General features: G+C 40.5%; 1 protein-coding gene across 1 annotated transcript in view; it reads left to right on the forward strand.

Annotated features, from left to right (window-relative positions):
• The first annotated feature begins 357 nt into the window (after positions 1-357).
• Positions 358-13076, forward strand: part of PLPP1 (phospholipid phosphatase 1) — a 63307-nt gene continuing 50588 nt past the window's right edge. The window contains exon 1 of the mRNA XM_031057827.1: positions 358-457. Within this exon, the coding sequence (XP_030913687.1) occupies positions 358-457 (100 nt within the window). The remainder of the gene's footprint in view (positions 458-13076) is intronic.

Genomic DNA, 13076 nt, shown 5'->3' on the forward strand with positions numbered 1-13076 from the left:
GCCCCGGGGGGAGGGAGCTGCTGCAGCTTATCCACTGACATCTGAAGCTCCCTCTTCTCTCTGATGTCCTTACTCTTCCTTCCGTAACCACCTCTGTCAGATGAAAAGGGGTTGTGGCAAAAGCCAGTGCTGGAGAGGTGGCTGTCTGGTAGATACCTGCAGCCTGGGATGTGTTTGTTATCCCGAGCGAGTCGGGAAGCTGTCCTGGAAGGGGCCGTCATCACGGAAACACGCCTCATCCATCCCGGGTGCTGCAGAGGCACGGCGGCGCTCGGCAGCAGGGCAGGGGCTCGCTGTAAGGCTTGAGCTGAATGCGGTGTCACCGAGCCTCCGCTGTAGCTGCAGGCTGGAAGCGGAATGAGGCATTCATTAGAGCGCGGTGTCTGCGCCCTCGTGTCCGTGTGCGGCAGGGAGGGACGGGTGTCGGACAGGAGCCGTGCCTCGGTGATGGCCAGGGGTTGAACCGACACAGCCACAGCACACTGCCACAGCGCTGCAATGCTTGTCCTGGCCAGCCCAGATATTGGCTTCCCAGAACTGCTTTATTCTATTTCGGTCTCTATTGAAACTATTTTGTGTCCTGCCAATTTGCATTAACTCACCTTTTATATAATGAGACAGTGTAAAGAGCAATGGTGTCAGTTGCCGATCAGAGAAGGGGCAGTTTCACTTCGTAAAGTGGCACCTCTCAGTGTTGGGAGCCTGGGAGTGTCTTTACGCTCTGGAGATGTACTTTTTGGTCTTAGGAAGTGCTGATTTTGGATGTTTGCTTCTTAAGCAAATAATGTCACTACTTCAGTAATATAAGCACTTTCTTGTCATGTTCAGTGGATAGTGTTCAGGCCTAGCTCATGAATTTCTGCTTGGCTGAATATTTTGGCTGATCAGTATTTTTTGTAGCATCAGTATAAGCATAATGACATTTTCCTCTTGCTGGATGCTTCAAATAGCAATGGTACCTGTAGCTAAATGCCATTAAAAAGCAAAATTATAATGAATGATACATTGCTCTGAGGTAATGTTACAGGAGAGAGAGCTTTTGCAAAATGATAGTGGATCCATGTAATCCACTGGGAGCAATCTTTTTTCAGGTCAGGAGTTTTATCAAATTACTATTGTGAGTCTTAGACTTTCATGCTGTCTTTATGGTGAGTGAAACAGTTTTGTCTGTCTGGATAATTGTCATTACAAAATCTTTATAATTAGACAAAAATTTTGCACTATACACATGGTTTGGTCTGCATGAAGCATATGGGTATATTGCAAGTAATCTTGAGTAATCAAGGAAAGCAAAATATATGGAAAGTAAGGCTGCAGAAGTGTACACCTTGATGGTCATCTACCTACCTGAAAGGATAAGGGTTTCACTGTCCCAAATCATTACCTGGGAGGGTAGGTTTGTGACCTTGTCCTGCAGTGTAACAGCAGTTTGCGAACCTTTCCCTTCTCTCCTCCTCACCCTGTGTAGCATTTGGATCACAGATACACTTATCTGGTACCTCAGTGTGCTGGAGGGTTGCCAGACTTTTTATTTTCCCTTGGGCTTGTTTACTTCCTGAAAAGTCTGAAAACTGCAGGCAGTGCATAATATGAAGTTCCCTGACACCTGCAACTTTAAACACATTGAGTTACAGGTTTCAGTGAAACTCTAGCTGAGATAAAAAGATTTTCCATTTGCAGAATGGGAAAGATACTGGGTGTAGGACCAAGTTCTCTTCCTCTTCTGCCTGCCTCTCATGTGGCTGTGGTCCTTAGAAGAACATAGGTCTTACCTGTGACTGGCCTGTTTAACTTTTTTACTGTAAAAAAAAAAAAAAAAATATTTCCTGTTGTTTGTGGACTTTAACTCTCAGTTTTTCCCTTGCCCTTCCCCCTGCCTGTGCACTTTGGTATGTGCTCAAATGACAGAGGTAACTGCCCAGATAAAGTGACTTGCTGGTATGGATAAATGATACTCAGTATCTCCACTGCAAAGACTACAAGGCCTCCTGCAGAGCTGAAGGTTTAAAAACGATGAAGACCAGTTTCAGTTGAGGACTGAACCCTCAATCTTGGTGTGGTAGCCCATGCTACCACAAAAAGGGGTACCAGTAGCATCCTCAGAATCCTCAAGGTAACTCTTGTCACTTAATACAGAGCTTTTCTTTTTTCTCCTCTTTCTTCCTGTTTATACCTTCTCCAAAGCAGATGGGGAAGAAAAATTAGTTTTATTGTCTCGGTAATGTTGGACTTGAAGCCTAAGTGATATCCAAGCATACCACTTGGAGCTGCAGTGATCTGACACACCCATGAACTCACTGCAGTGGAAATGCATGATTCTTACTGTGTGTCTGACTTACTTGCTCCAGGTTTAGTCAAGCCATTTTTGTGTGGTTTCAACTTTCCCAGCATAAATCTTTCAAAGGAAAGGGAAGGGAAAAAAGAGCTATTCTGTGATTTTTTTGCGTGTGTGTCGTTTGATTTAGACAGACTTATTGAAGGATGTGACATGCTTAAGATGAAGCCAAGGTAACAGAATAAGAAAGACGGGGGGGGGGGGGGGGGAAGTAGGAGGTAAAAACATCTTTAAAATTAGCCCAATTTGGTTCCCTGAGACTCAAGTCTAAGTTTATTTTAATTATCCTTAAGGAAGATCTCTCCATTTGCCTTTTTACCCACTAAAGGAGAGAAAATTCAGGGAAAGCAGTTTTTGATGCCCTGAGAAAACAACTCCTTCCCTCTTACCAGCATGATAATTGTTCTAAAAATAACACTGGTGTTTCAGCATTAAATTATCTTTATATTCCGCAATCTAAAAAAAGTGAAAGCTGCAGGTTTCTGCAGTATCTGTCCTCAAATAGTGTGAGGAGGCTGTATCTGCATTCCATGTATGCTGATCTGCAGTGCTGGGTGTGTGTGCTGCATGTCCACATGCAGCTCTGCAGTGCTGCAGGCAGCACCTGCCTTACTCCCCATGCTCCAGTAGACAGTGCTCAGCTGCTTCTGGCACTGGAAAACATGAGTGGCCTGGACTGCAGGATTTCCTTCTCCCTCACACCTCTTGTTACTTGTCTCTCCTAGGTTTACTGATAGATGTTTTATATAGCATGGCAGAGATTGGCATTTTCAACAGTAGTAAAACCGTTTTTCACAGGTAGACGCTGAGGCTTGGTTCTTATGGTTTATTACACTTCCAAATTGTCATGCAAAAAATGACAGCTTATTAGAACAGCTTAATTAGTTAGCTTGCAAGTGGTGTTTTCATTAGGCACTATATATACACATATACACTCTGTGCCACTCTTACAGGTCCATTGTTTGTTTGATTGCAATGAGGTTCCTTTTTCATTAAGGTTCGTCGTAAACGACGCTCAAAGAACAAAGTTGGGAAACACATGACAATATTCCTGCAATCAGTGGAAGAACTGCTAAATACATTTATCTTTAGATCAGACTCTCAGAAAGACAAAGATTAAAGGAAGCTCTGCAGAGGTGACCGGAGCCCTAAAGAAAACACTTTCTGTGACAACTCTGGGACGACTTTCGTCTGGTCTGTACTTGTTGAAATTCATGCCTAACTTGAGTGCAGGGGTGCAATACAACACAACTGTATTACTTTAGTCCCTTGTCTGACTATGCAATTACTGACAAGCCTACTACTTATAATAATACTGACAAGCTTGTTACTTATAATAATAAGTAATTGGGGAGTGTACTTCTCCATATGGGATTGCAGGTGTAATGCAAGAATATGTCCAACCCAAGATGAGAAAAACTGAAGCCTTCTAAAGAATTAAGCCCTTGCTGCTCTACTCACTTTTCTATTTACTTTTTTCTTCCTCTCCATGTCCTACCCTGTGACTGTGGGGAAGGTGAGATTATGGCAGTCTTATTTATACATTACCATAATTATTATTTTTTTAATGAAACTACCTCTGAGTAAGGGAAGGACTTCCGTCCTTCCAAACAGAAGGACATGTGTACTGAATCTAGAAATAGTAAACTCTCACATTGCTTTCAGCTTGCTGTTTAAAGACTGCTGGAATGTTTTGTGATAATGACAACATGCTAAACAGCAGATGCATGTATACAGGACGGAGTGAGTTTTCTTTTGCAGGGTGTGACCTGTGGGGGTGGGATGGCTGGACCACCCTGCACACCCTGCATATTGTTTTGCATTCAGAGCTGTTCTCCTCTCTTGGGAGTGTTTACTTGTGCTGTCGCTGGAGGCTGCAGTCTCGGTGACAATTAAGGTATTGCTGTGCAGTCAGGGAAGGCTCCTTCTATGTGGGTTAGCACTTCCTGATTGCCCTAGTTCAAATAAAAACTCCTCCGCTATTATTTGTGACTCACTGACATATGTGTCACCGTTTGTATTTTCCACATCATGTGGATGCTAAATACTTTTTCTAGTTCATGAATACATTGTAAAGCTGTAACAGGTACATGTGAAAGAGCAGTTTGTCTTCGGTGACATTCTCCACCAGGTACCATGACCTGTACTTATTAAGTTGACACTCTCAGTTAATTGGAGACATACTTGTTACTTGAAACTGGGAAAATCTTCCCTCTCCTAATATGCTTTCTTCTTTGCAACAGTCACTTTAGTCACTTTTTATTTTCCCCAACATAAAGAAAGATGCTTTACCAGAGACTCACTCCCTCTTGATCAGAAGCCTGCAGAAAACTTTAGGTAAGAGATCAATTAGTTAATAAACACTATTCAAAGTCAGCAGTCTGGTTCATGTTCTGCCAGATTTTGCTGTTGTGTATCTTGTACTAACTTCTGACATAAAACCAGGAGTTCTTGCACTTACTTTTTTACAGCAATAGGTGAATCCTAGTTCACCTTCCGGTGCCTTCCCAATAGGCAAATTGTGAACTCAGGACTATATTGTTTTCTCTTGGCATAGTAGAGCAGGATGCTTATCAGCTCTTGGGTTCCTTACCAGCTGCTTGAGTCCTGGTGATTTTTTTTCCATAGTCTTAAACAGTCAGAAGGGCTCTTGCAGCTTTCTTACATGGGGGTGGTGACCTTTGCGAGGAGGGGCTTTTGACACTTCATGTGGAAAATAAAGTGTCACACTAAAATTAAGTTATAAAATAGCTAATCCCTCATAGCTGAAGAATTCCTGCCTCCTCTCTGTACTGCTTGAGTGCTTGTTTATGCTGTACTGAGCTGATGCAACATGCCTCCTGGCTTTAAAGGGTTAGGCAGCATGAACTGATACTGACTGAAAGCAGCTTGGTCTGAAGGCTGCACAATCACAGCCCTGGTGGGGGGAAGTAAAGAGTTGATTACTGGTTGCCTGCTACTGCATAGTTTCATGTAGGAGCACTGTTGCTGATGAAGGGATTAAGCTGTGCTAATCCTCTATCTGTGACTGTTGCAGCAGTGGAAGGCAGGTAGCACAAAGAGGTGACCTGGCTCTTGGAAGTACCCAATGAGAAGAGAACTTGAGTCTTGTAGTATGCCAACTGACTTGGATTTACTATCCCTCACAATTGATAATCCTATTTCCAGAATTAGTCCAGGAGAATTAAAGCAAAATCACCTTGGATGAAGGAAAAAAGAAAAAAATGCTGAACAGAATTGCATAGAAGCCTATTGGCAAGATATGCCACCCACAGGAATATGGCTTTAAAATGAGATTGATTAATTGCTGTATCTGCTTGGTTTGGTGAGGGTACTTCTCTTCCTTATCCCCTGTCCTGCAAAAGAAACTCATAATTCTTAGGTTTTATTCAGGTAAAGTAGTTGATTGAAAACAACTGAAAAATCTGCAGACGCTAGAAATGCAGATAATGGATGACTAGCAAACAGCTAGTTTTATGACAAGAATTAAAATAATTTAAAGCTATTTTGAAGAAGCAGGATTTCCTTAGGATACTTTCTGCAAATGTTTTGGGGTTTTTTTTTAGAAATCTGTATTATTGCCACTACATCAAAAAACACTAGTCATGGAATGATAGAATGTGTTGGAATGGACCTTAAAGACCATGTAGTTTTAGCCCCCCATCATGAATAGGGGCATCCTCCACTAAAACAGATAGTCACTTCAGCTGTAACAATAAATTTCTCAGTCCTTCCTCTGAGTAGATTTATAATCAATTTACCAGCCAGAACAGTTCAATCCTGCAATTTTAAAACTAAAAAAATTATCCTACTTATATTAAGGATCTGATGCCTGTCTCCTCTTATTTAACAACTGACTACTAATGACTTGACCCACTTTCTGGGAGGAATTTTAATTTTTCAAGCTAGGAGACTGATCTCAAAGGTACAGAACCAAAACTGTCTATTGATAAACCTGCTTTGTGTTTTTTGCTCTGCTTTTGCCAGATTCTCTGGTGCATTAATCCTTCTCATACAGTCAGATAGAGCTGTTAAAATCAAGACTGCTTGTTTGTGTGAAAGCCAAAAATTGACCCAAATAAACTTCTTTAACAAATTGTGATATAGAAAGGTAATGTTGAAACTTTCTAGTGTACTTACCAACACTTTTTCTGTTACCATATTTAGTTAGAGGAAATGACCAGTACAAGAACAGGCTGCTTTTGTTCTGTTATAGACTGTATTGACTAATCTTTAAAAAGCTGTGGCCGAGAAGTGGTCTGACTCAGAAGTTTGGGAAGGCACTTCAGTTTTACTTGTATTGTACTTCAGCTCATTTTGGCATCTCTCATTCATGTGGTGTCTTGATATTTGGCAACAGGAAAATGAAGGATTTAAAAAATTTTAGATTAGAAAATACAGGTGTGTCAGATCAGGACAACATCTTGGAATGTCTATCCCCCAGATGCTGCTTAATGAAGCAAAAGGTAAGGGTGAGCCATATCAGTACACCGTTATGTCTGTGGTGCTGCTGAGGAAACAATGGATTTTCTAGACATAGCCTAGATTTTAGTGCCTCCTCTCCTTTTTTTTACCTCTGCTAAATAAGCAGGTTTCAGAGGAGCTGTGTGGGGTTTCCTTGGGTCTCATAAGGTTGCTTCAGTTTGTTACTTAGCCATGCCTAATTTGGAAGAAGGATCACAATTTTTTGTGATCCCTTTCCTAGGAAAGGAGAAAACTGTACCAAACAGGAATTATGCTCAGTTTTTGCCTAAGTGTAGAAGGAATTACATATCAAATTTCTGCATCTCAGATGACTTCTGCCTCTTGTAGAATACAGTGGCATTTTTACCTCAAATTAATATTAGTGGATTTTTGTCCATTTAACTTAGTTCTGTTATTGCCAAGAAGTCTTATGTTACTAAGTCACTGAAACTAAGCAATAGGTGCAGTATTTTCTGAAACTGGATTACTGGGATGTTAAGGAAAATGCATATGTCTAAATTTGTCTGCCTTGTTTTGAGGCATGAAAGGGCAGTGAGCTGTGCTTATTTTAAGCTGAAGGGGTGGTTTGGAAGCTGGTGGTGGAGAGACCTGAGAGAATAAACTGCTAATTATAACCAGGGAAAACTTCTGATACGCAGCAAGCTGATGGCCCTTAAGGGGTACAGAAGGCAGACAGTGAAATCAAGCCTGCCAAATAGTCAGAAACTATGCTCTATTAAATTCCAAAAATCATCTTAGTCATTATTTTACTTAGTGTGTGCTTTCCTTAATGTTCCATTGAGTGAGTTTTTTGCTGACTTGTGGAAACTGGGCTTCAGTTTTATGTTGTTAGGTAAGCCTATGCTGCAGTACTAATATTCAGCTAAAATACTCCAAGCCAATATAATGGCTAGGTCTAACACTAGTGGAGATCCTGGAATTCAGGTCACTATTACTGCATGCACACTCTTTTCATTCTTCCCATCTCTTCTTTAAATGTTAGAGTCCAATCATCAACACTAGAAAATTATATACCTTAATACATAGAAACTTGAGATCACAAATCTAATGCTGGTAACTTCTACTACAAATGGAAAGCAGCACCTGGTCTGTTATATGTAAAACTTCCTATTCTGTGGCATTGTTTATTGTACTCAAGTGTCAAGAGCAATGTTGTATAAATATTTTTTCCAGATTCTGAAATAATGGACTTTCTGGGCAGTCTCCTCTCAGAATCAGTACAAAACAGAACTGCTCTGATAGTTCAAGAATATATGGGTATGGTCTCTTTTCCCTTTAAAATCTGCTTAGATTGAGCTTTCTATAGAGTTTGTTCTTACAATGTGCCATTAGACACTACAGACTTCAGTCTTGCATGAAAATGAAGTTCTGTTCTCTTAGATATGGTGGCATGCAGCAGTGTGTGCAGTGTAAAGTGACGTGGTGTATGACAGGGTACACAATGTCATGGAAATTCTGAGTCCCTCTGTAGCACTGATGACTTTGTTAAAGACTGTTTAAATAAAATACTGTTATGCTTGTAGGACTCATTGGAAAATGAGCTTTTACATTCCTGTCAACTAATTGCCTATTATATTCCTAGAGACTGAATGGTATTTCAAGTTAGGGTGTGTAGTTATAGCTGAAATACTCTGAAAGCCTCCTGTTGTGCGCTCCCACAAAGCAAAGATTAAAATGGGAAAATAGTTACAACTTCTCGTGCTTAAAAGAGAAGTAGTCTTGAATGACATTCGGAGTTGGTGTCATCTATGTTAAAAAAAAGCAAATCCCTTCCTGTCTTGCCGAGCAGCTGACCTTGATAGTTCCATTTCTTTGGCTGTGTTGTCCTCCTGGTCTGTAAGTGGCATGATTTAGGTGGATTGTGTGCAGAAATCTACATCTTTGAGGGCATGTAGATTGTTTTTAATTCTCCATACAGTACCATCAAAGCCTTTAACTGAATTTGATGCTGAACATGTAATGCAAGCAGTGAGGAAATATTAATTTCTCCTGCACAGGAGGGATTATATACAGGAGGGAAGTCACCCTTTATTCTGGTTGCAGCCAGAGTATTGGATTGGAGTATTGGATTCTTCCCATAACTAACTAACCCCTTGAGGAGCACTGCAGTGCAGAGAACTGCTGACCTCCCCTGTTCCGTCCCTCTCTGCCTCTGCACCCCACAGTGTCTTGTAGCTGTTAGTCTGGGGTCTTTAATATTTTCAGGTCTGTCAGTAATGGGACACTGAATGAACTGCTGATGACTTCCAGGTGTGTGTCCATCCCTGGACCAGCTTCAGCCTTCTCTTCCCCTGACCAGAGCAGAGCCCAGGGCACAGTCTTTGCTTGCTACCTGCAGTTGGCTCACTTGTCTGGTGTATGTTTCTCTAAGTAATAGAGCAGGGTAGAATATATTACTGTCTTGTTTCTGCATTTTTTAAATTTGCATTTGCACTTCTCTAAGTGCTCACAGCAGAGACAATTGCATGGGTTTTAGAGTAACCTGTATTTAGTGCTTGTAAAGGCAGTTTTTAAAATTGAAATGTAGATACAAGGGAGAATACACTAGTCCATGCTAATGTTTTTAAATAAGAGTCTTGACATGTTCTAATTAATTGGGGCTATAGATAACTAAATTAGTGCTCCCATGTAGTAGAGTGCTGAATGCAGAGAAACTGTAATATGATGTAGTTCTGTCTTAGTGAATGACTGGACTGGAAATTGCACGCTTGTGTTGAGGCCATTTGAGCTCAGAGGAAGGTTTCCTTTGCTTCCTGCCTCCATCACCCTTTCCTGGCATAACAAAAAGTGGCAAGGAACTTGCTCAATTGCTGATCTGTCTTCTCTGCTGGCCAAGTCATAGATTAGAGGACAAATAAAAATGTATGTAGCATAAAGTTGCAAGTAGAGTTGTAGGAGAGATTAGAATGTTGTTCATGCTTTTAAATACATGTATCCTGTTTACTGAAGCCTATCACAGCTTCTGGCATTATCAGAACAATCAGTTTGCTGGTATTAGAGATACTTCACATTCCTTAGTGTAGAAAAGCAAGATAAAGTTCTTTAAAGTGGCTGGGAGGTAAGTTGTGGGCTACCCACTTAGTAGTCTCAGCTACTGCAAATAGTGCACTGATTTTTCGCTTGTACACTCTTTACCTGTAGTTATCAAAAGTCTAAATGCTTTCTCATTATTTTAATCTCTTCTTTCTCTTGGTAGTTTTTTGTATTCCCAGAACCTCCTGTTTTAAAAGGTGTTGATTCTTTCTCTTGACTGTTCATAGAAAAAGAATTTCAGCCTGTCTCCTTTTCTGCAGAGAGCAGTACCTTTTACAGATGTTTCCAAACTCTCTCCAGTAGCATGAAGTTGACCTGAGTTTCTTTAAATCTCTTGCCTACTTCTTCACACCAGCCTGTACATTGAAAAATGAAGAGTGAACCCAACATGGTTGTCCTGTCTGAAAATAAAAGCAAAAACACATGCGAAAAAGTGGGATATCTTAAATTCTCTCTTGCTGTCGGTAGTAATTGACAGCTGTATAGGTTTAGCTTGAAATGACTCTGTGGGATTATTAACAGTATCATCTGCCTAATAAGAATGTAAGCTGTAAAAAGTTGCTCATCTGTTTTCAGGATATAATTTGATGTGTTTTGTAGTTTCTTTGGTACAGGTAGAATTATTTTTGGCACTCCTTAACTAAACTATAAACTGTGTATTTCTTTACAAAACCTGAGGCTGACTTTGTCAGTATATCAAGTGCAAAATGTGTTGATCATATTCTTCAGGGTAAGTGTAGAGAAACATAAAAAGTTTTCTGTCTCATGTTAGTCCAGTACAGGTTCTCTTAATTAACATTTACTTGTGAGTTCATTGCAGCATGAAGAAAAAGCTTTAATTAGTGATAAAACTAGAATGTTCTCATTTGCTGTAGTATCCCTTAGGGGTAACTGCCTTTCTCCCAGTTCCTAGATGATAATATGCTTTGTTGAAGAGAACTTCCTGATTGAAGACCAGATAGGAGTACAGAGTAATATTGCCTTTGAGGTCTTGAAACAGCAATTCAGCATGAGTTTGCACAGAACCTCAAGTGGAGATTCAGTCGCTTGCACAGATAAGGAGGCCAAATGGGTTAATTAACCTGTGTTTACAAAATACAATGCATTCCTTTGTACTATTTAAAATTGTGGAGAAGGAAGCACCACTGATTAAGATGCAGTTTCTTGAGGTGTTGAAGCTGATCTGTCCCAGTCTGTCCTATGTCCTTTGTCATAATGGTTCATGACCAAGGTATGAACCCTTGGCTACATGTTCTTACTCTGTCCTTTAAGCCAGCTCTTAGAGTAATTCAGTTGGCCAGATGAGCATATGCCTCTGAAAAAACAATGTTGTGTGGGCATGGGATTGTCTTTTTGGACAGGTTGGTGTGAAAACTAATGCCAAGGCAAGAAAGGGGTAGTGGGGAATGGCCAGAGGTGGGGGAGGGACAGGACAGTCTAGGTGGTCTTGAAAACTGAGCCAAGTTTTGTGAGCACTGCATCTGGTTGAGAACTAGGTAGTACTGTATTGCTGAAGTGGTTAGAAACTTTAAGAGTTTCTTTCCTTTTAGATATAAAACAATAATATTCTTTCCTGATCTTAATATTTATGGCAACTGTTGTAAAAGACGCTAATTTGGCTCTAAATGCTTTTCTCCTGTTTAAGAAAAACTGGCAGCTTGCTGCCAAAGCTGTATGGACACCTGGAAGTCTTCAGAATCTGACTCCAAGCTTAAGCATCTAACTCTGAAATTGCCAGTGTGATGAATGCCACAGATCAGAACAGTAGTGCAGTGTTACAAACACATTGTGAAAAGATGATGGATTGGTACTCATCACTTCCACTTGTAGGATAAATTTTATGAATTTATTTATAAAAAATTTATTTATTTTTTGTTTAGTCTTAAAAAACCCCACTAAAATATAGTAAACTGATATTTTTGATTAAGCAGATTTTCTTTGGGGAAGAAAATTCACTTTATCCCCTTGGGTACCGGTGTTTTATTTTTAACATTCTTTTAACATTCTAACATATTTTCTGTGGGTGGAGGATCATTCTCATATGGACTTCCTCCCTATTCTCCTAGCCTGGACCTCCCTTCCTTCCCTTCTTAGAGGCGTTTGTTATGCTGTGTCATCCAGGTAGATGTGATCAAATAGTTCCCAAAGGCTGTGTATATTACTGTGAATTACTGTAGGTTGTCAGTGGAAACTACACGGCAACTGGCTTGGACCTACAAATTAAGAGTTGGAAACTTCTTGTGAACTCAGCATAACTCATGTAACTGTTCAAATGTGTGTTGCCATGTTCGAACAGTTCTAGCCCAAAACTTAAAGGCTGTTCTGTCCCTGCAATCCCTGCTGAGTAATTCAAGCATGGTTCCTGCCTTTGTCTTCCTCTTTACTGTGGGTTGGTTTTTTTCTTATTCATGTGTATGAAACTTGTTTACTTTTCTTTCATAGGCAAAAGCTTCAAATCTTTTGAGTGTCTTTTCCTGATCAACTTTATTACTACATCTGTAGCTTTCAGGGTTATAAAACCATAGGATATTTTGAGTGGAGGCAATCTTAAAGATTATCTTGTTCCAGTACGCCTGCCATGGGCAGGAACACCTTCCACTTGACTACGTAGTTCTAAGCCCCATCCAGCCTGGTCCATGGGTTAGCTAGAGGCTATTTATTTATGTGAGCATTGCAGAAGTCTGTCCTTTCGTAAGTCACACAGCACTGGAGTGACCAGGTTGTTTTCTCTTTATAATTAAAGGGGAGAGAAAGGTCAGAGGACTGCTGTCTGTTTCTTGCTACTACCTAGCAAAACAGTGCGGAATCTGTTAGTCGCTAGTTCTTGACAAGATACACTGCACAATTTTTACCAGAGAGTAGATGAAATCCAATTCTATTATGTTCCAGTCTGAATGATGGGTGACTTCAAATAAGTCTTTTTACAGCTGACGGTCATGCTTTATAGGATATGAGTAACAACTAAGCCATTATGATCCCTTAAGGTACAAAGCTGCGTGGTTCAGAAGAGCGCCTTGAGGTTACTGCTGGTACTGGCTAGGTGTAAAGGAAAAGGAGGTTTACTGAGCAGAGAATCAGACATGAGAGCTGCTCCACAATCTACAGGATTGCCTTTTAGCCTGGTGATCTTGCATGAGATCTTGATCACTCTTTGTTCCAGTTTGTAGAAGCTAATTTGACTGAGCATAAGTACATTCCTCAGAAGTTCAGCCTGCTTAAAGGT

Source organism: Geospiza fortis, unplaced genomic scaffold (assembly GCF_000277835.1).
Source record: "Geospiza fortis unplaced genomic scaffold, GeoFor_1.0 scaffold443, whole genome shotgun sequence".
Taxonomy (NCBI): domain Eukaryota; kingdom Metazoa; phylum Chordata; class Aves; order Passeriformes; family Thraupidae; genus Geospiza; species Geospiza fortis.